General features: G+C 37.8%; 2 protein-coding genes across 5 annotated transcripts; one reads left to right on the top strand and one right to left on the bottom strand.

The window, feature by feature from the left end:
• Positions 1-154: 154 nt before the first annotated feature.
• LOC113397295 (testis-specific serine/threonine-protein kinase 3-like) lies at positions 155-3,086 on the top strand. Its single transcript, XM_026635588.2, has 5 exons — positions 155-395; positions 475-1,083; positions 1,280-1,439; positions 2,257-2,388; positions 2,910-3,086. Exons 1-5 carry the CDS (start codon positions 282-284, stop codon positions 2,981-2,983), a joined length of 1,089 nt encoding a protein of 362 aa, XP_026491373.1. The 5' UTR covers positions 155-281; the 3' UTR covers positions 2,984-3,086.
• Positions 2,995-22,887, bottom strand: LOC113397286 (liprin-beta-1). Of its 4 annotated transcripts, none has more exons than XM_026635574.2 (12): positions 22,297-22,887; positions 21,351-21,979; positions 20,758-20,931; positions 14,160-14,309; positions 11,698-11,854; positions 10,065-10,224; positions 9,670-9,886; positions 9,164-9,587; positions 8,678-8,789; positions 7,701-7,797; positions 6,941-7,057; positions 2,995-5,214 (listed from the first exon to the last, which is right to left on the bottom strand). In XM_026635574.2, the coding sequence occupies exons 1-12, from the start codon at positions 22,571-22,573 to the stop codon at positions 5,137-5,139; spliced, it is 2,592 nt and encodes an 863-aa protein (XP_026491359.2). In that variant the 5' UTR covers positions 22,574-22,887; the 3' UTR covers positions 2,995-5,136. The 4 variants fall into 4 exon arrangements, with proteins under 4 accessions (XP_026491359.2, XP_026491360.2, XP_026491357.2 ...); XM_026635575.2 differs by having other exon boundaries at positions 6,961-7,057; XM_026635572.2 differs by having other exon boundaries at positions 11,752-11,854.

Raw genomic sequence — 22,887 nt, 5'->3', positions numbered from 1 at the left:
GTCTGTTGTTATCAATTCGAAGATCACAAGTTGTAATAAGTTTAATCGGAAATATAGGAACTTGTTTATAATTAGAAAGATAAATTCTGGCATGACAATGTCAAATATAAAATTACCAATTCGACAAACTTTAGTAAAATTAACAATATTTTTCGAAAATGTAGCTTTACTTGAACAAATTTCAGATCATCGTCCCAATGGAAAACATTTTCATTTTTAAACCATCATGCCGACGAAAGTAAAAATTAAATAACTATGTTTAACAACAACAAGAAACACAAATGTGTCCCGCCACGGAGAAATTGGATCTGAGCACAACAGAGTCAGATATTTTAATATTACAGGAAAAAGGATTCATATTAGAAAAAATAATAGGAGAAGGATCTTACGCCAAAGTATGTTAAGCGTTGAATTTGATTAAAATCAGACCCGAGTTTTATATGTAGTAACTAGTTATTTTTTTAACTTTTGTAGGTATTTAAAGCAACGCACATGGTCGACGAAACTCGTCACAGCGTGATGGCTTGCAAAGTAATAGATACAGCACAAGCTCCAAGGGATTACTTGACAAAATTTTTACCGCGAGAGCTAGACATTCTGATTCGTATAAATCACCCGCACATTGTTCACGTATCTAACATTTTCCAGCGTCGCGCTAAATACTTCATATTTCTTCGTTTTGCCGAAAACGGTGACTTGCTCGATTTCTTGTCACAGAATGGTGCAGTGCCGGAAAACCAGAGCAGGCTCTGGATGCGGCAGATTTTGTCCGGGATTAACTACATACACACGATGAACATAGCGCACAGAGACTTGAAATGTGAAAATGTTCTCATTACGGCCAATTACAACGTGAAAATAACCGATTTTGGATTTGCGCGTAATGTCAGACAGAGAGACAGAGACTTGTTAAGCGAAACATATTGCGGTTCCCTTTCCTACGCAGCTCCTGAAGTGTTAAAAGGCGTTCCATACTTACCGAAACTAGCCGACATGTGGTCTATTGGTATTATTTTGTACACTATGCTTAATAAAGCACTTCCGTTTAACGAGACGTCCGTAAAGAAATTGTACGAAAAACAGGTAAACATTTTTCATCATACAATTATATAAGTTTCCTTTCGTTTTGTAAGAATTAGAAGTCTTCAATTTCAAGGTTATACAAAAAATTTGATCTCTCCTCCAAACCAAGGTTATGACTAAGGAACCATGAGCAAACTGGCTTCATAATTATTTCCAAACAACGATAACGCGAAGTTTTAATTCTATAATGCTAAAGGTAATGCGTAAGTGGCGCTTTCGCACAAGCGTGGTGAGCCAGCTATCGACGGAGTGCAAGCAGCAGGTGACGCAGCTGATGGAGCCCGAGGCGAAGTCGCGGCCCACTGCCAACACGATTTTTCATGGACCCTGGATAGCTATGGACCCGAGACTTACCAGTGAGGAATTAATTTTACATTGAATGCTGAGTAGCAATGAGCTATCCTACCATAAGCAATTCAGCACCAGGAAATTGATGTTTATTTATTTTTAAATTAATCAATATCTATAATTGTAGCTTATTATATTTTAATGTTAAATATTTAAAATATATAGAACAAGTTTTGTCAATTATATATGAAACTGACATTTAAAGAGGGATGTTAAAATTTGATTATATAGATTTTTCAAAATGTGTTTCGAATAAACATGCATAATTATAATTCATAAAAAAATTAAACCGACTTCTATATTTTCTAATTACGTAATTTACTTATATCCCTGAAAAAACTGGACCGATTTTAATGAAACTTACATTGTTCCCTAAGTTGAAGTGTATCTAACTTAAATTAATAATGATCAACTAGATATAACTTTTAATTTTCGAGAAATTCGTGGACAAATATACAAAAATACATATACTCACAAAATTAAGTACACGTGCTTTCTCATACTCAAACATAACTCAATTCTAACAATGTTACATTCATACATGTCGAACTGATAACCTCCATTTTTAGAAGTCGGTTAAAAATGTACAGGCAGTTTTTAATTGTTTTAGTTTCACTTAAGGTAGCCTTGTAAATCTAATAACAATTTAAGACACAGAAGGTTTCTTAAATTTTTATTCTGTATAGATTTCATATTTTGAAACTTGTAAATATTTTCCCAATCGTCCCACAGATTAAAATTTCTTCAGTTTAATTACCGAGATAACGGTCAAATATACTAAAACATGATTTACATATATTATAACATAAAATTATTTGCTCACAGAACTAACATTTTTAGAAGAATCATTGTTAAAGCAAGCTCAAGAAGAATCTTATAGAAAAGAAAGGGAACACGTTGAAGAAGAGACTGAAGTGGAGAGGCTCGCGGAACTGAGGCGTAAAGGCAGAGGAAAAGGTAATCAGTATGATCTTTATCTTATATAAGATACTGTTTAGGTAAGGTCCTGATACACATATCTGTTGCTCGCGTTAAAAAAATGGCAAATATTTTACGACGAAATAATCCAATATATAAAAGATACTAGCTCTACGCGTTTTTATCATTTATACGCGTCTTTTAGTTCACTCCATGTTTTAATTGCAACAGTGGAAACTTTTTTGGCATATGTAAGAATTATTTCGGTATTAATTGTATGTATTATACTAGTTGCTAGCCACTCGCATGCTGCTGCTAGAGACACGTGCTTAATACAAGCATGTGTATGCGTTTTGTCAAAGAATGCTAGTTAGTCCGTGCCCAAGGACGCCAGCAGTCAAGTGTATTGCAACTCTTGCTCGGTCGAATCTCTTGTATACGCATAGAAATTTTATGTACATAATATTTTACAATCTTTTAGTGGTCGCTTTAAGTCTTAAACAGTGTAATGTGTTGTGTGTGCCTGTAATGTAATTAAATCGGTTTGTATTTGCTTTCAGAGGGATTAAAAGTACTTAAAACAGCCGATTCAAATTTCGGTAAATCACAACCTTTATTCGAAGATGCGGAGTGAAAAACAGCAAATGTATTCATTCATTCAGTATTTATTAACTCTTACATTTTATATTTATTTAAGTTATTGTAAAAATTATTTTAATACATTTTTGTATAAACGAGCTGCTTATATGATTTTTGGCGGGGACACGTTCCCGCCATTTAATACTTAGCACTCTTATCAATTACAAAGCTATGGAAGACAAGGGTCCATTATAAAGGTCAAATTATATGCCGCGCCCTTTTGGAATTGAACATCGAATAATACTTCGAGCATTATATTTGTAACACATAACTGAAACCAAAGATAGTACGCTCCTCTACCGGAAAGAGGTTTAATTCTAAAAGGGCGCAGACTGCCCCCGAGGAGGCGCATTACAACATTCATATAAGATTTGGCACAGCTTGGTAGGAACAGGATCACGGATCATAATACAGTCTTAAGTAAATCGTATCCAAAATTTGGTATAAGACTAAACATTTTACAATTTTCTCGCCAAGTATCAAACGTGAAGTTTCGACATTGCTTAAAAATAAAATATTGGACCTTCGTAAAGTTTAAAACTTTTCTACTTCAATACGATTATTTATTATAAAAGCTAAAAGTCCTTCCACAATTGTTATGGTCCAAACATTTTGTACGGAACCCTCGGTAAATGCTGTACTTTGAACACTATATTGTGCGATGTGGGGCTGAGTCGGAAATATTATTAAATGATGTTTTACAATGTACTAATTCACTGCGATATATAAATAGGTACACATTTAAACACTAACAATGAAAACTCTTAGAAAACTCAACGTGTATTTCCTCAACTATACTAAACTGAGCTACAGTAACAGACTTTAATATATAATCCTTAGAATTTATTATAATAATTTACTTTCGAAACATTAGCAGCAGAAATGATACCAGGTATGTATTGTCATTTCTCAGTCGTTTTAAAATAGTCGGAAGTAAAATATGAAAACCGTGAGGAAATGTGTAACGTACTCCAATCGAAAGGGGACTAAAGGTAAACAAGCCTTGGATTTGCTAAAAGCTCTCCCATATATCACTTCAAACAGTCCTCGATGAATATATCTTTACTTTTAATAGAACACTATGCCACTTAACTGCTTATATCCACTTTGATTATACTCTCAAAGTTTCAATAATAACTTCGCAGACATTCAAAACGCCATTTTTTCACGAATGAGTATCACGGGTTATTCAAAACCTCGACCAATGATTTAATACAAGCCGTTGATTTATCTTTACTCCCCTGAGGTTGGAATACACTTTTGACAATTAAAAGTAAACTATTGTTTAATTTTCATATCTAGATTCATTGGAATGTCTTAATAAATATGTCCGAAATTATAACTGGATCGCGAATTATTATAATATTGTGATAGTTTACATTTATCGTTAAGCTGCCTTATAAAAGTTGGCAATTTTTGTGTGTGTTAGAAATTATATTTACTATTATTATATAAATATAATTAATTATTTTTAATGTATTATAATATTAATTAAAGCGATGTTTGTTAAAAAGAAATCATACAAAACTATCAAAAATATTTTGAGGTTTCCCCCCCTCGAAACCGAGCCAAAGCCGAATGAAATAAAAATATTTATTTACCAAGTAAATCTCGATGGAGATATCTAGGTGTTAAATTTTGACACAAAATTTGCCAACTCCGTTTTGGTGGACACGTACCTTGTCAGAACGTAATCATTAATTACTGTCGTATTAAATAAATTTAAATTAATTTCTCCTTAAACCTAAAATCCAATAGAACACATGATGAAACAATGATTTTTGGTACATAATCAAAAATAATAACTCGGCGCTCACCGACTACTTTTTATACAAATCTCAAATATAATATACGTTTACATCGTTACGAACGCAGCGCCCGTCGTGTCCGCGACGCCAAATTAAATAAAACATTACTCAAACATAATCGATAAGTTGAATTCAAAGATTTCGCACAAAAAGCTCGCGTTCCGAGATCACTCCCGCCTCTGTCGTACATCGAAAACATTACAAAAATACTTTAACATGTTCAAGTAAAATATCAAAACGATAGGAGTGAAGCGAACAGACTACAACTCACAAGTGGGTCCAAGGTACAGAGCTGCCGTGCGCGGCGCCGCGGCGTGGTGGGCGCGGCCCTGGTGGCCCACTAGTGGGCGCGCGCCGCGTCACGCGGGGGACAGACAGCCGACGCGACGCCCGCTGTTGCTGACTTTACTTTCATCGTCTGTCGGGCAGGCGGGGGTTAGCGCGGTAGGAAGGCAGGAATGTTCAATACCCAGGGATGTCGTTAATAACCACCACAACAAACTGAGTTAGTAGACCACACCATATCCCGGTTAGATCGGTTAAGTGAGCACGCTACAGTAGGACCGAGGACTCGCTGCCCGGGGGGTGATGAATCGCCATCTTTCCCGCGTGTCTCTACGCGCCTACCGCTGTACTTTACGAGACGGAAATAGTACCAAAAACGAAATAAATATAGCGATAAATAAAAAAATATAAAATCTTACTAAATCATTTTATTAAAACCTATATTGTAATTTTCAAACGGATTTTTGTGCCTCTCCGAGAACAAATTGTGTGTTTCGATAATCGTCGCTTCGAACACGCGTTTACTTATGCGTTAACGTTTTATTACCCCGTGGGCAGCGACCCTATAAAGTGGTTCCTACACTAGTGATAAAAATAAACATACATACATTACATCGACCCTTAATTATGCATTACGAGTAAAATCGTGGGAGCACTTCGATCGAGTTTGAGTTAAGAGTGGCGATCGAATACAGATATACTCTGTCCAACCAGTTATTTAATTTTGACAGTAGCCTTAGAACGTAACTGTTGAAGATTATGTAAAAGTTAATTTTAAAAAGCGTGTAAAAAAAATTCAAACTGCCATTTATGACATCTGTAATACAGCAAATGTTTTTTTTTTTTTATTAAAAAGACTTATGTCATAATACACTCTATGGCTAGTGACGTCGTCGAATGTATTCGCTGCAAATAAATTAATCTAAAATAATCACAATAGGATAATATTTTAGATCTACTCAAATATTAATGAATATATTTAGGTATTCATTGTAGTTTTTGTGCATCGAAAATTGAACAATATAACAAATATTCACAGGTTTTGTTAAAAATATTATGTACTTTATTTTAATTAAAATAAGTAATTTTTCTTAGTCTCCCAACAGATCGCCTTTTAATTTCGATGTTTTAACTTTAATAAATGAAATATTACGCACATAACGTTGTTTTAATACTAAATATATTCTATTAAGTAATTGATACTACAAACGAGTTGATTATTATTTTTACGATGTTATTGTCATAAAATTGGATTTAAAATTAATGTAGTATTTTTTTTTCTTTAATAATAAAAAAACATAGCAAAGAAACCGCCAACAAACCAAAAAAAAAATATATTGAAAAATGACAATATTTATTGAAGGACAAAAATCGATAAATATCAACCGATGCCAATAATCGAATCAATAAAATCGAAGTGTGACGTCGCCGCAATCACTAGTTCCATAATATGTCAAAAAGTGAATAACTCCTTGGCCCGGGTAGAGTTGATGTAAATTCATGAACCATTGTCGTTGGTCGCAGATATTATAACGTTATGCACTGAGGCCTAAGCGCACCTCCTCTTCTGGTACATGGGTTTAGTAGTTTTTTGAGTCAGGCATACAACAAAAACGGATCTCCACTATTAGTATAGACATTACTGCTTGTGCATTCAATGTTAGATAAAACGTGACTCCTGATTCATAAAAACAAATGACATACACCCAATGGTTGTTAACGTTACGCGTGAACAAATGAAGTCCACCTGCACGATCGCAGCGGCGATATTCTTCATGGGAGACGTTATAGATACAGTTTAAACAATGAATTGCACAAGGCTGCTGTGTAGCGATTAGTATTGTTAGTGGGCGACTTACGGGCGAGGCCATAAGGTCACCTGAGCAGTCGTCGTGCAGAGGGCACACGAGGTCGCCGAGGTCGAGGTCGTCTTTGCTCTTCTTTCGCTTTAACGAGAACTGGCTCTTCTTTGGTACCTTTTAAATGTATTTTTTATTAATTGAGTAGTCGTTTAAGTTTGGCTCTATCATTCTATTCTCACCCCATTTCTTAGAAGCCGCGTAAGAGACCTTCGTTCCAATGATTCCTCGAACTAAACAAAACTAGGCTAGATATTTCAAGCCTACTATCCGATATATCTGAAGTATAAAATAGGTAGGCGGATGAGCACATGGACCACTTTATGGTAATGATCACCATCGCCCATAGACAATGGCACTGTAAGAAATATTAATCATTCCTTACATCGATAGAATATATGATGAGTGGGTGGTACCTACCCAGGCGGGCTTGCACAAAGCCCTACCACCAAGCAAATGGTAAATCCCTACAATGAGTGGTTGATAGTTACTTGAAATTTTAAATAGAAATGACGTGAGTGCACTATGATTTTTTCATACGTATACTGATTATCTGTTTTTCAATGTCTACTGAGAATTAGAGCTATGAATAAATAAGGATTATCATTTACAAATAACTACTTCATTTTATGGGGTCCTAAAAAGTTTTTAATGTGAATCAGGCCCGTTTTAACTGATTCGAGGTCCAAGTCCGAGACCATCGGTGAGGTCTCTTAAAAATATTTTTCATTGGTGTGAATAAGATTTGGGGTAACGGTACCTTATATTTGGTAGTAGCTGTAAGTGGTTGATATCCCAGTGTCTGTTCCGCGTTCCGCTTTTGCTGTATAACATCTCGCCCGAGCAAGTCGTTAAACCTGAAAATGCAAAGATTACATCTCGATAGTAAGCGCACCATAGAAAAATAATTAGAAACAAGTTATTAATTATTATGGCAATTCAGCGAGGCAGAAAATATCTTAAAAATCGCGCTGTTGTGGATATTCGGACATCTAGGTGGTGCAGATGAACTTTCAAATTTGACGTGATGTCCGAAGGTGACATTCAGCAGCCGGGATCAATCCAAACAGTTCCTCGGAACATTCCCCGTGAAAAATGCGGTAGAAGATGCAGAGTGATCCAACATATGCAAAGTTAAAGGATCAAGTGGAAAGAGCTTAATTGTCGACAAATCGAACCGCTCTGCTTTGAATACGGTCAAATAGAAGAAGTTGGTACCGGGGAGCACTCGCCCAGAGATGAGAGCAGTACTCCATGTGAGGCCGAATTTGCGTCTTGTATAGTTTTAGGAGATGGACCGACCTGAAGTATCGTCATGCCTTGCTGAACAGACCAAGCCTTAAAGATTCCATTTTGCCTTTTCCTTCCAAGTGACTGCGGAAATGAATGAGATTCGAAACATCAACGCCAAGTATATAAGTACTAGCTGCGGCAGCAATGGGAATGTTCTCAAATCGTAGTGATACGACAAATGGTGACTTTTCAGCGCTAATACTACTGCTAATACCTCCCTCTTGGACTCAACTGCTTCCACCCATACATGTGTCAAGTAAACTAGGCGAAATCACCGTCGACCCCTCAGGAGAGCTCCGTCGAGTCACGATCCCGCAGCCTCTCCAATCCGTGCCGAGGACTGCCATCGCAGTGGTTTTAATGGGTAGGAATTCCACACAACCAGACGAGATTATATGTTGAAAAAAGGGTAGAATAATTAAATAATATGCGGTCACAATTAACCTTTGTGTAAGATGTCGTCGGAGCAAGGTTTTGTTCGCGGGGATGTTGAGCAACGCAGCCAGCAGCTCTGCCGTAAATCGGGGCTCCAGTAACATTAACCCACCATGGACGCCTGATGATAATTATAAAATGAAATAATATATACACTTGTACTATGTATCTACTTAATAAAATTTAAAAAGGATGGAAGCAGGATGAAGTTTCCTTTTTTTGAATATGCAAACTTTCATCATCGCTTAAGTAGAGGTTGATGATTGATGACGAAAAATATGGTAATTTATTTTTGGGCTTTAGGATAATGATGATATGTGAAAATGAATCGCCTAAGAGGGTGAAATTGGGGATGATAATTTTTATGGAAATTCCTCATTCTTGAAGTTAAAATATTAAATATCCATCCCATAAGATTCCATGCATGAAATATGGGATGAAAGTTTAAGCGAACGTCTCCAATGGGGCATCCCACCGGGGACGCACGAGGCTCACCCGCGCCGCGCAGGTTGGGCGCGTACTCCGCCAGGTCGATCTCCTTGAGCCACTGCATGACGCGGTGCGACGACCAGCGCGCCAGCTGCGCCTCGCCCGCGCCCTCCCCGTCGCCCTCCCCCTCGGGCGCCGCCGCCGGCCCCGCCGCGCCCTCCGCCGCGCGCCGGATCATGGTCTCCGGGTGGAAGCGGTGCTCGCGCAGCACCTGGATGCCGCGGCGCACGGACAGCGCGTGCAGCGCCAGCGACACGCGCAGGTGCGCGTGCAGCTCGGCGTGCGTGAGGCGGTGCAGCACGCGCGCGTCCAGCGCCGCCTCGGCGGCCGCGGCGCGCAGCCCGCACACGCCCACGTCCTCCAGCCAGCGCAGCGCCCACGCCGCGTCCAGCCGCCCCGCCGCCGCCAGCAGCGGGTCGCCGTGCCCGCCCTGCCGACGCGCACCACGTCACCGGGGGACTCCCGCGAGTGCAGGGATGCTCCACTCGCGCCCCGCAGTACCCAATACTCACGGCGAGGTCGGCGAGCGCCAGCAGGATCTTCTTCTTGTGCAGCGGGTGGCGCAGCGCGAGGTGGCGCTCGAGGGCGGCGGGCGCGGCGGCGTGCAGCGCGCCGGGGGCGGCGCCCGCCAGCCACGCGCGCGCCGCGGGCACGTAGGCCTCGAGCCCCGCGCTCTCCAGCCAGCCGCACGTCGTGTCGCAGTCCCACTCGCGCACGTCCGTCGTTTGCCTGGGAAACGTAAAACGAGAAACGTGTGTTTGTACGGCGGGATTTGCGATTTTGACTTAATTCCGCGATGGGATGTTCGAAGGATGACTATAAAATGTACATAATTTTATATTTTTAAAAATGTTCCCATCGAGCTTCGAGTGGCCTAGTGCGTTTATAGGCCGGCGCGAGCGCTCACCAGGGCAGCGCGGCGGCGCGCGGGCGCGGCACGGACGCGCGCAGCGCCGAGCGCGCCAGCTCGTCGCCCTCCAGGCGCACGCTGGCGCTGCCCAGGCGGCTGCGCACCTCGCGCAGGGACGGCGACGGGCTGCCGCGCGGGACGGCGTCCTCCTTCTCGGCTGCCGACGGATGCAAATCGACGATGAGTGCGACTGCCTGTGATCTTTTTATCTTAATCTGTCAGAATCGCGTAAGGTTGACGAGCATCTCGATCGCATACCACCATCACGGTGGTGAGATATTATTTCATGAAATAATGTATTTTAAATTAAGAATTAGAAGATTCTCTCGTCATAGTATATTATTGATTACTTTTATTCTGGTATTTTCTTTGCGACAGACCTTGATTATTGACAGTAACTACGGTACATATTAATAAAAGGCTAAAGTGCTTAAGCGGTATCATGCCAGGAGTGACGCACGTAATATTTTTAAATATAAATCATAAAACTAAAAATATACACATTTATATTTTAAAATTTTGGAAAAGCTAATCAATACAAGCGGAATTCTATTAAAATTATTTGTTAAATTATATATAGACAATAATTATTATAAATATTAATATTATATTAAAAACCGTCAAAAAAAAAGTGAAAACAATCGAACCTCCCCATTTGCAAAGTCAGTTCAAAATTTGAGGCGACGCACAATTAATTACATTATTTTACTTTTTTCCTATTCCAATGACAATAAGAGTACAGATTAAGACAACTTGGACCTTAAATTATTCGAGGCCGTTTCAGCCCACTCCGGGGCCCTAGAGCACGCGAGATTAAGGAGCCCTGGGAATTAACAATGTTTTTGCCTTTCCAGTCCCTTTAGCTAATATATAAATATATATAGCATATACGTAGTTAATTGGAATAGTTTTGTATTATAAATAATCTAGAGATTTTTGTAGTGCATAACAAAACAGCGCATAGGATATTATGTAATTCTAATTTTTGTTTATTTCTATTCCTTCTGACGTTATTTTAGCATAAAATTTAATGAAATCCTGCAATAGGTTTTAAATGTTAATTTTTATTAGTAAAGTGTAATATTGTTGCGGCATTGTAAAAAAGCTCTAACCCCAATGGAATTAACACTTCACACCGTAAGCGCGTCTATACATATTAGGTAAAGTGAACTCCATTAGCTCAGCGCGGATCATCGCGCGCTCATCATTTGTTTCATGACATGAGTCCATTACGTATTAATAATAATACATTTAATGTATGTACCCAGATATATACATATATGATGCTGGTTAGTGACTCTGGGGTAAACAAGGAGATGATTTATTGGTATAATTACTAAATGCAATCCCAGATTAAAATCGATTTGACTAAAATGATTTTAATTCGTTCGTACATACATTTAACATTAATGTGAGCGCCAGCAGAGGGACTATATTACGAAAATGAAGGTCAAAGCATAATTACAAAGTTTGAAACTTAAAATGAGTAAATTTCGCTAAAGTCAACACAATAAACAGGCAGCTAGTGCGATGTAGGAGACACAAAGCGGAACACGAACTAGCGGCGGGAAAGCGAAAAGCGACCTCATCGCGATACGAATGAGGCGTACGTGTCCGGGGTCGGAGAGACCTAGGTTCGGCACCGAGTGTCCGCGTCCGCGCGCCACCACCATGTTGTGTTTACCGAACGCCACGCGCGCCTCCGCGCTCAGCGCCGACGAGCGCGGCAGCGACGAGTACACGTGCGTGTTGCGCTCGATCTGCCGCCCGTAGTTCGCCGGCGGCGTCTGCAACATTCGAGGTCGCGCCCGTGTACGCCGCAGCCCAGTGAGCCCATATGGTGGCCCATATGGTGGCTCGCCAGACATTAAAACTAATAACGTGTAAACAATACATTTTGTACTTTAATATCGACAGCGTGTTTTATTTCGTCTCATTTACACCGAAAGGATAAAATCTTATAGTGGGTAACGAAATGTAGGCATACAAATAACCAGGTCAGGACAAAAAGAGTTTGGGAAACGCTTCCCTCCACCATATTTGTTTTTTTTTTGCTGTAGGAAAATTTATTCTTATTCATCGTGATTCATGTGACGTCTGTGTTTCATACGAAACATTATGAGTCATTCGCTTAGATTTAAGCTATGGGTATAAAACAGTATATGTGTTCATAGCGACCGGTTAAAAGTTGATGGCACAGATTCATACATGTAATAAAATACTCCATTTTTTACATCACATATTAAATTTTTTATGGTGACAGACATATACCAGTTTCCAAGCGGGGCTTCGCCCAGGAGTGAGAAGAATAGTGCTCAGGTGTATCATATATTATTTATTATGGATTATTTATATATTACTTTAAATTAAAAAAAAAAAGTGTCAGTGTGGGCCACGTCTTCCAAGAAGACGACAAGCTTGGAGTCCAGCGAAGATTGCTGATGTTCAGTAAAAATATAAAATAACGCCAAATTTATTATTTGAAAAATATCAATTATTTGTAAATTAATTCATATACCATTATTCTTATTTCGGCCCCTATACGAATTTATTACATAAAATATATTAATATACTTATTTAATTATTAGGTATGTGAATTAATTCACATATATATATATATGTTTATATATTGTAACAAGTGTAGTACAAACTACAAACAAAATAATTGAATATAATTACAATCTAACTCTCTGTGAAGCCTTGGCTGTTAATAATTAGTTAGTTCCCGCGCAAATTTTATAAAGAAAAGAAACGAATGTTATTCAAATAAAATTATTTTGTTTTATTATTTTTTTAATCAATAAGGAAATTTACTAGTTTTGATATTTTTAGTTTAAAACTTTATTGCCAAATTTTAACCAATGCGCCACGAACCTGAGATTTTATACATACAAATATCTTGTGCCTGAAATTACACCGGGTTACTGACCTTTCAAAGTTGAACACAACTATAAAAATATATTTGATAAGTATATGTTATATGAATATATTTTTTATATGTAAAAAAACATACACATTTAAAGTTTTTTTTAAATGAAATACATAGTAATTTTTTCATGAATGCAGTCGTATATAAAGATATTATAGTTCTAATTACTATAATGAAATATATTTTTGCCAGGTTGTATTAAGGGTAGACACAAGGAGTTTAACAGTATCGGTTATCATTTAGCCTTATCTAAGCTGTGCATTATCCGTGTAAATGATATATGTAGTTCCGTCTGTACCGGTCTATATGGATCACTAAGCATTCGTTAAACCCCGCAGAGTGCGACTAATGAGTCCCGCTTGTCTTTACCGTCCCTTGCGACGTCCTATTTCGTAAGTTAGCGCTTCTCGGGGGAAATTGATCGCTATGTGTATGGGGATAAGGAGAAGTTTTATGTGATGAAGGTGTATTCTGCACGGCTAACGTGTGAAAGTGATTTCAATGTAGTAATTAATTTTTTTAAATGTGTTTATATTGCTCCGTGACTTACCTCTAAAAATAATAATTGCTATATACTTAACGACCTTAATACTAAATGTATATTTAAGACAGTAACAAAATAGTATAGTGCTCATCAGTAGCCCACGACTGGGCTAAAGTCGTTCTTTTAACTTAAATTTTAGACCTCATTCCTTATAAGAATGAAGCACTCTTTAAAGGTATCCCGACGATGTTATCCTTTCTCGCTGAACATGTGATTGAATCGAATGAACTAACAGAGCAACTAGGTTACTAAGCAAAACATTTAATGTATGTATTATTCTATCAATAACGTATCATAAAGAGTATTAGAATCTTGTACTATTAAATTACGGATATTTTAGTTATAGCGTTGTTTGCAGATTAGAAATGAGTTAAACCATGACGACCTTTGAGTGACCGTATGTATACCAGGATTACTTGGAGTCTTAGCACCCCGTACGACGGCGGAAAACAAAACAAAATTCTTTATTAACAATGTTATAAATATAAAACACGCTGTGGCGACACCGAGTTAACTGGATGAGAGTAAACAATTGAGTGAGAATCTTAGTATTTAAATCTAATATTATGAACACCTTGATAATAATTCGATGGAAAACAACATTGAAATATTTCTTACCCTGGGTGGAGCTGGCCGCACGACAGGCGTAGTCTCCGGCGGGGGCGATCGCTCCACGAGGCCTCGCTCGGCGGCCCGCAGCCGAACTTCGCTTAACTTCGACAACAGTTCTAATTTCTGGGTCTCTAGCGACGAACGTTGCAGCATTTCCTGCAACCGAAATAACATTCGCAATGAATTACTATTTTAGTCAAAGTCAGAACCAATTAATTATGTACCTTTATATATAAATATAAAGCTTTCTGCCTCTATTTGTATAATCTCAAACCCTCAAACATTATTTTATTTATATAAAGAATTCATATTCACAGTCTGGGTATAAACACAGAGAAGTTGAATTGTGACATATCTTAATAATAAAAAAACAGATATTTTTAAGAATTAAAAAATATGCAGACTCGAAAGTAGAAATGTTATTTGCAAGCTAGATATGTTTGTTGTATGTCATGTTTGTGTATCATTAAAAAACTATCACTGAAATTAGATATTTTTAGTGGTAATCATTGGTAAGTGGTCACCATCGCGCATAGACAATAAATATCAACCATTCCCTACATCGCCAATGCGCCACCAACCTTGGGAGCTAATATGTTATGTCCCTTGTAAGTTGATTAAAAAATGTAATGTGATTCATTATAATAATTATAATAAATATTGGACGACATCACATACATTACTCTGATCCCAATGTAAGTAGCTAAAGCACTTGTGTTATGGAAAATCAGAAGTAACGACGGTACCACAAACTCCCAGACCCAAAATAACATAGAAAACTAATGAACTTTTTCTACATCGACTCGGCCGGGAATCGGACTCGGGACCTCAGAGTGGCGTACCCATGAAAACCGATGTACACACTACTCGCCCACGAAGTCAAATTAAAAACTAAATAGTTGGCAATGTCTGTAATTGAAACTTATTTAAATTATTCAGAAAGCTATCAACAGATTGTGTAATTCTTGATAGCTATGTCAGCCAATGGAAACAAAAAATACAATGTTAACAGTTAAATAGTGCAGGCAACAACGCAGCGTGTCTACATAAATCGATTCTCTTCGAAGTTACGATTTCCAATATGGTCTAACAGAACATACACCGTTTGACTTTTAGTACTAAGTATCGCGCGAGTTCCAAATTCGCCCATTTTTTTGGGATTTTTTTAAATCGTTAGGCGGACTGGCAAACGAACTGATGGTAAGTGGTCACCGCTACCCATTAGTGCCGTAAGAATTTTTAAGCATTCCAACAACCCAGCAATGTGACAATTACAGGATGTTACTTTAAATAATTTAATAATGCTATTCTGTAACAGTCAGATTATAAAAAACACAGATGGAGCGCGCGAAACCTTACAGTGCAGCATTAAAAGCGAAATCAAAATATAATGCGAATACAGATTTACACGAAGCGTATTTTTATTCATTGATCTATAATATTTTTTTCACTCATGTCACATATAATTAATTCAAATTAAATTTGCAATTTTACATACGTACATTTATGTATGTAGCATTTATGCCAATCTGGTTTTTATATAGTTTCATATTTACTCTTTTTAGGTGTTGTTGTCACTTGAATTGTAATTAAATCTCGTTCCACCAGTAAATGAGACACCACACAAATGTGCAAGCATGCTCTGTACATGTCAATTTCATGTCTAATACATGTGTACTTTGTTGGTGATTAAAACAAATGATAACAATTGAAAGTGTCACTTTATACTCATTTATATGAATGCCGTTCCGCACTCTATCTGCCTTTCAACGTGTAAGAACTAACTTTGTATCTCACTCGTGAACCGTTTAAAGCCGTCTTACGGTGATATGCTATTTCGATCGATATCCTTTTAAAGTTATTATTATAACAGTCAACGTCTCGAAGCCATTTTCGACTCTAACGATTGTGTTTTGTGGTTAGTTTCGAGTTCGAGTTAGCTATATAACTCTACCTGAAATCTCATTACACGTCGTTTATTAATTATATATGCAATACGTAACATATATATATATATATATATATACACATGAAACACGCAAGTAAACACATTACACAGAAATGCGTATAATTACACCTGACCCACATTCCTCTGTACATCATGTACAAGCAAATGCAAAACTCTTTCCAGCGACACCCACGTACAGTATCACTAAGATTTAGAAACGTAGTACCCGACCCGACTTCGTCTAGGTGAAATAAGAATTTTATTTACTTCCCGATCGCAGCATCACCTAGCGGACTACAATTACATACCCATATTAATTGGGCGATTCGTAATATAGACATAAAATCGCCAAAAAATCTCTCTTATCTGACAATTTAAACACAATTGAATTATTGTTTATCCTGTCTGTTAACCGAATACTACCTGCCCGCTTTTTATCGTCTATATAATCTTTTATCTCGATGATTAATTTCCAATGTAACATTAGTTAACAATGATATATACGTATTATTATTCCACTGCAAAAGTTATCAGACATAAAACAGGTCAGCCACTGGGTATATAAATAAAAATAATTGAGGTATCCATTGTAAAGGACATCCTACTGCGACAGATGAACGGATTACTCCAATAAAGTAAGAATAACTGGCCTGGCTATTGAGATCTGACACAACGAGACACTTCTATCATTTTATTGTTCAAACCTTGTTATAGAATAGAATTGGAACATACATCATCTTCAGATCTAGAAACATGTTTGATTTATATATATAAAATATTAAATAGCCAGTAAATATATGGGTTATTACTTATGGAGAATATTTTTTTTTTTTATGAAGAATGTTTCGAGTATATTTCACCACGCTGCTCCAATTCGGGTTAGTGGATGTACACGTTCCTCACCATGTTTTCGATCACAGCCAAGCACTAGATGCATTATAAACATGTACTCATGAAAACTCTGGTTTGAACCCGCAAACTTTAGTTAAGATCCACGTGTTCCAGTCACCGCTAGCTACTGCTATCTCGGCTTATCTATACTAATATTATAAAAGCGAAAGTTACGCAGCTGTCTGTCTGTTGCTTTTACACGGCCAAAACACTGAACCGAATTTGATAAAATTTGTTATGAATCAAGCTTGAACTCCAAGGAAGGTCATAGTATACGCTTTATGCCTAGCATCTGAAAGCAAAGCCGCGAGCGACAACTAGTTTACGTATATTTCAAATATGAATTACCGAAATACAGTTAAAATTATTATAAACGAAGCATGCATGAAGCGTTGTAAGGAGGGCAGGAATAAAAAGTTTTGACTCAAAGCAGTACGGAGCATAAACAGGCGTCGGCCCGAGAGAGAAACTTTATCAATCAAACATTTTATAGCTGCATTTACTCTTATCTGAAATAAAATCCCACGTCTGGTTAGAGAAGGCGAGGAGCCGTACACGTAAGACGTAAATGGAATACATAATTAGAACTATTTGTTTTATCAGACCGTCCGCGTTCCGAGCGCGAGAAACACATTTAAAACTATAAACATTTAATACTACAAAATATTTCGCAAGCGAGCTTTTACGTCCGTTTTTAAATATTACACACGAGACGTATCAAAGGCGGAGCTTTAGTTTTTTTTTCATCCATTCGCGTCTCTATGCGCGTAAATCGTGTTACGAAATAGGTCATAGACGTAATGAAAATTTAACTTCTTGAATTAGAAAATGATTTTTGAAAACTATGTATGTGTAATTAATAAAACGTACAAATTCGATGTAAAAGTACATCGGAGTACACAGATATTGTATAATATGTATATAGAAGATTTTCGTCCGTATCGCCGCGCATTCCGTGCCGAAGACCGTATCGTAGTAGTACCTATGCTGTATTCGCACTAAAAAGGTTACTCTTTTAAATTTATTCGATACTTTTTAAATACACAAATAAAGTATTGTATATTGCATTATATTCGTTTCTAGAAAGATTAAATGATTGAGAAGTCACTGGCCCCGCGGGCTTTTATATATTTCAGGGATCAGAAACCAAAGAGTTTGATAAATAAACCATATTTCTGTTTCTATAAATACATATTGTTATATATATTTATTGATGTACAGTATACCTATATTTATAATTTTGCTTTTAATTCCAGAAAAACGACTAGAATCTACGATTTATTTTGTGGAAATAAAAATTCCCTCTATAGTTTGTGATTATATTTTAAATAAAATTGGATTTCATATCTCCACTACTATAAATGCGAAAATAGCCCTGTTGCCTCTTCATGCTTAAATCCTGAACCGATTTCGATGAAATTTGGTATGTTGATAGTTGGACTTCCGGGGGAGGACATAGGCTTATGTATTTTTTTTTATTTCAATCTTCGAGGAGGTAAAATGGGGATGAAGGTATGTGTCCTATAAAATTTAGTTAAATTTTGCGCAGGTAAAGCCGCGGCTTTATCTAGTTATTAAATCTATGATGAAATTGTATAAATCTAACACAGGCCCACCGTTTTATTAATCAACCAGACGAGGTATGACTCACTATACATTTTTACGCATCAGTTACACGTGGCCTGTTCCGAATATCAGTAATGATAAATCCAATTCTTGATGGAAACCAGATATTATGAAAAAACTCTGTAACACACTTCTAAATATCATATGATTTTTTAAATGATTTACAGATAATATTGATCTGTACACCATAAATATTTACATGTAAATATTATACATATTTGTTAAAATATTTTGATTAGAATTTCATTTTCAACAACAAATATCAAATCTTACATCAAGTAGATACTATTCTTTAAGAACTCTCAGCACCTACGATATGACGTTATCAATGCTTACGTCACGAGACTCATCGATTCGCAAAGTGATCTTTGATTATAGTAATGTTAAGTTTATAAAAGTAATACCTACGTAACTTCCTAAATGTGAATAAAACGTGTTAAAGTATGTTAATGTACATATTTCAATTGAGAACTCATTTACGTTTCATTACGTTGCTAATTAGGCGTCACTTTCTCTAAACAAACCGTTTTATAATAGAAAATCAATCACATCGTGACGTCATAGAATATCACGTCTATCATTTATGGAATTCAAAAGGGTAGATGAGGCAGCGTTTATTAAGAAAGAGAGAGAAAATTGACAAGAAAATATTTAGTACAAATATATTTTTAAGCATTAATTGTGACCACGGCTTACATGTAGATTCAAATTTGGATAATTTTAATTGCCGACGAATTGTCCGACGAACAGCGAACTATTTATTTCGTCATTTGTAAACGATGATATCTTTTAAAGATTGAATAAATACTATTTAAATGTATTGTATAAGACAATTTTAATCTATACTAAAGGCCTTAAGAAACTACTTTAGTTATCTGAATGAGGATTAATAATGAATTGGACAAAATGGCTTCGCAAAAAGTATAGTTTTTTACTGATTTGTAAAAGATCAAAATAGTTATTATTAGTCTACCTTAAATGCTGTCACGGACATTTCTGTAGAATTTTTAAGGTCTATAATTCTAATACATTATAATAAGGTTCGTTAGGCATGTAAGCTTACGCACAGAGTTTTGATAAAACACCGCTAAAGTTAAGCCAATTAGTACAAAATATTTAGGAACCTTCCTCGTTTCATCGCTCTTTCTATTGTTGAAATCCGTATCAAAATCCGCTTTCTTCTTCTAAACCACTCAACGGTTACAACCAGAAACAGAACGCGACTTTGTTTTATACAATTTATAGATATACTAAATTTAAACGTTACTAAAACGTCAAAGGAACTGAAACAAGGTTTTCACGAGGAATATATTTAGAGCTTACGTTAAGTCAATTTGTATGATATATATTGTCTTTAAGCAAAAATACCCTTGAATAAGTCCGACGAGGATTTGAACCGAGGATCTCGGGAGCTGTAGCCCGTTATAAACTAACAACTAAGAGAAAACGTAAATAAACCTACTGCTAGAAATTACGCGGCCCTACCGATCATGTTTATTCAATAACGACTCCGCTGGTACGATGTGTTCTGAATTCTAAGGAGTCGTACATTAAAGAACGAATCGTACTTTTATGATATTTCTCAAGCCTTTTTTATTATGTTCAAAGAATATTAGATTCAGTTTTCATACAATTACTATTTATATTTTTGTCTACGCTTAGCAGTAATACTTGTGTGTAGCACAAATGCTTAAGGTGTCCACTTCGAACTTGCGAGATTGTTTCTGTTAGTCATTTGTTTACTAATAATAATCTAGAGTAAAATTTCAAGATTTGTTTTTAGTGTAGAGGTTATTTTTTTAATGATATAGGTAGGCAGACGAGCACCACCTGACGTTAAGTGGACACCACCGCCCGTAGACAATGGCGCTATAAGAAATATTAACCATTCCTTACATTGTCAATGCGCCACCAACTTTGGGAACTAAGATGTTATGTCCCTTGTGCATGTAGTTACTCTGGAACTGGAACCCTTAAAACCGGAACACAACAATACAATACACAGGCGAGCACGAAGCCATCTAGGTTGTAGACACGAATAGGTTTTACTTTTGAATTGAATTGTAAGGGCTTCATAAGTGTTACATACACATTAAAATGCCTATATTTAGTGTTTGAACTATGAGACACAATACTGACCTTCTGTAGTCGTTGCTCGGTATCGTCCAGTCGTTGTCTCGTGTCGTGGAGAGATCGTTCCAAGTCTGCCATCTTCTCGGTCTGTGCGGCGACTTGCTCAGATAATACTTGTACTTGAAGCTGTAAGCTCTCCTTATCTGCTTCGAGGCGACGCACGCGATCCTCGGCGTCATTCTGAAAAGATAACACGTCACAATGTATATTTACTGGCCTCGTTTTATTAAGTCGATGATAGTTTGTAAAGAAACTATCTACGTTACGCGCACTTTAAATAAAACATTTGATAAAAAAATATATATTAAAAAAATATTTTTATTATTTTACTATTATTAAAAAATGTCACCATGTGAGTCAAACACGATGATTAGAACAAATTAAAATTAATTTCACAAAGATCACTTTAAATTAGAATTTGTATTAGTAATACACAATATATTATATAATCATAGGAAGAAAATTATTTAAAATATATTAAAAACAGTAATTGTATTAAAACGGTTATATTGTAAAAGCTGAACATCACTAAACAGTACACTATTAAATAAAGTAGACACTTTCCCTCCGAGTCCAGCCCAAATAGCAATTATGCATACCTTGTACGAACGCGAGGTTACTGAGAGAGATGGGTGTGAGGGCCAAGTGCGCTCATGCATACAGCAAGGCGGGGGAACAGGTGGTCCGTGGCACCAGCACATCGGTGGTGGCCACCATCCCCCTTCAGGATAACGAAAATGTTCATATGAATTCCATCGCCGCTGAAAATCGGGTGGAGTTTCTTCATTTCGAGGAGAGCGGCGAGATCGCGGCGAGGCGCGTACACTTGTCGGATGTTGTGGGGGCTTAGCTGTCATCGATGACCTTGTCTTCCTGTCACGGTCACTACGATCACCCGGCGTTCTCCGTCTCCGGTCTAAGCTGGCCGCGGAAAAATCCACAACATTTGAGCCCGCTAAAGGTGGCCCGTCTGGATTATGCATTGTATCAGCGTTCGGCATCCATGTAAAATCGTTGTCACGAAGTGTCGTGTTATCAAATCCTCTGTTCGGTGTCAGAGTCCGGTAATCAGCGTCACAACCACCGGTTTCATATTCATGTTCATCGGAATCATCTCCTGAGGTAGAACTATCGGAGTCCGAAGACTCTGCTCTCGCCGGGATTCCCGCGCGTTCCGTCCAAGTAGAACATTTTACGGTCGTCTCATCAGGACTATCCGAGTCACCGCCTGTCACGAAATAAGAATTGTTGTATGAAATTGTTTAAAGACAGAGCCTCATGAACAACGCACTTGCGATGCCTACCCATTGGTGAGTACATGTAGGAGCGCACGGCGGGGTGCACGTAGCCCACCACCGCACGCTCCTGTTCCTCATCAAAGGGTTCGGTTAGATACTCCTGGTCGGACATGAGGCCCCTTTTAAACGACACTGAGCGACAAACTCTAAGTACGAGTCACCGATTTGCCTCTATTTTAAAATTTGGCTAAGTTCCAGTATAATTATACTACGTCAGTGATTCGCTCACAGAGCGTCAGCTACGTACTCTCTTGTGGGGGTGGCTCCTCGCTAGAATTAACGGAGGCCGAGTCACGTTCTGATGTTTCCGATGCAGTAGACAAGGGACGCTCGCTCACTTCGGATACCCGGCGTAAACAAAATTCCTCCGTCTTCAATTCTCTCGAAGGTCGAGACACGTCTAAGTCCTCTTCGATGGTCGATCGAGAGGTGATTGAACGAAGTTTCACATCGACGGCCGATCGGCTGTGCAATGCGGCTATGGTGGCCGCCACGAGTGAGCCCCCGCGGCCGAGCTCGCGCATGTTTTCGTACAAAATGAGCTACGCCTATACGAATACGGCCATCGTTCGTGCTCGGAAATAGATCTCGGTACTTGCGTCTGATGCAGTTTCAACACCCTTACACTTTGATCCTTCTGTTATTAGACAAAACAAGCATGTATATTTTTTCTTTGAACAAGCACATTTTTTATTACAACTACGATTACGAGCATTCAAAATCGATCACGCTTCAGGCAAGAACTACATTTATACAAACGACAGCACGATAAATGCGTAAGCGCAGTGAGAGCGTGCGCCGCAATGCACACAAGTAGACACACTTGCGTACTCACCGG

The sequence above is a fragment of the Vanessa tameamea genome, chromosome 3 (assembly GCF_037043105.1).
Source record: "Vanessa tameamea isolate UH-Manoa-2023 chromosome 3, ilVanTame1 primary haplotype, whole genome shotgun sequence".
NCBI lineage: Eukaryota > Metazoa > Arthropoda > Insecta > Lepidoptera > Nymphalidae > Vanessa > Vanessa tameamea.
Note: the sequence above shows the minus strand (reverse complement) of the source record. Positions and strands in the feature narration are given on the sequence as shown.

Coding starts and splice junctions, on each gene's coding strand:
- LOC113397295 (XM_026635588.2), top strand. CDS start 282: ATGTGTCCCGCCACGGAGAAATTGGATCTGAGCACAACAGAGTCAGAT. Junction 1,440..2,256: donor TATGGACCCGAGACTTACCA/GTGAGGAATTAA, acceptor ATTTGCTCACAG/AACTAACATTTTTAGAAGAA. Junction 2,389..2,909: donor GCGTAAAGGCAGAGGAAAAG/GTAATCAGTATG, acceptor ATTTGCTTTCAG/AGGGATTAAAAGTACTTAAA.
- LOC113397286 (XM_026635574.2), bottom strand. CDS start 22,573: ATGCGCGAGCTCGGCCGCGGGGGCTCACTCGTGGCGGCCACCATAGCC. Junction 9,588..9,669: donor TGGCGCTCGCCGACCTCGCC/GTGAGTATTGGG, acceptor GCGCGTCGGCAG/GGCGGGCACGGCGACCCGCT. Junction 8,790..9,163: donor GCCCAACCTGCGCGGCGCGG/GTGAGCCTCGTG, acceptor AATTATCATCAG/GCGTCCATGGTGGGTTAATG.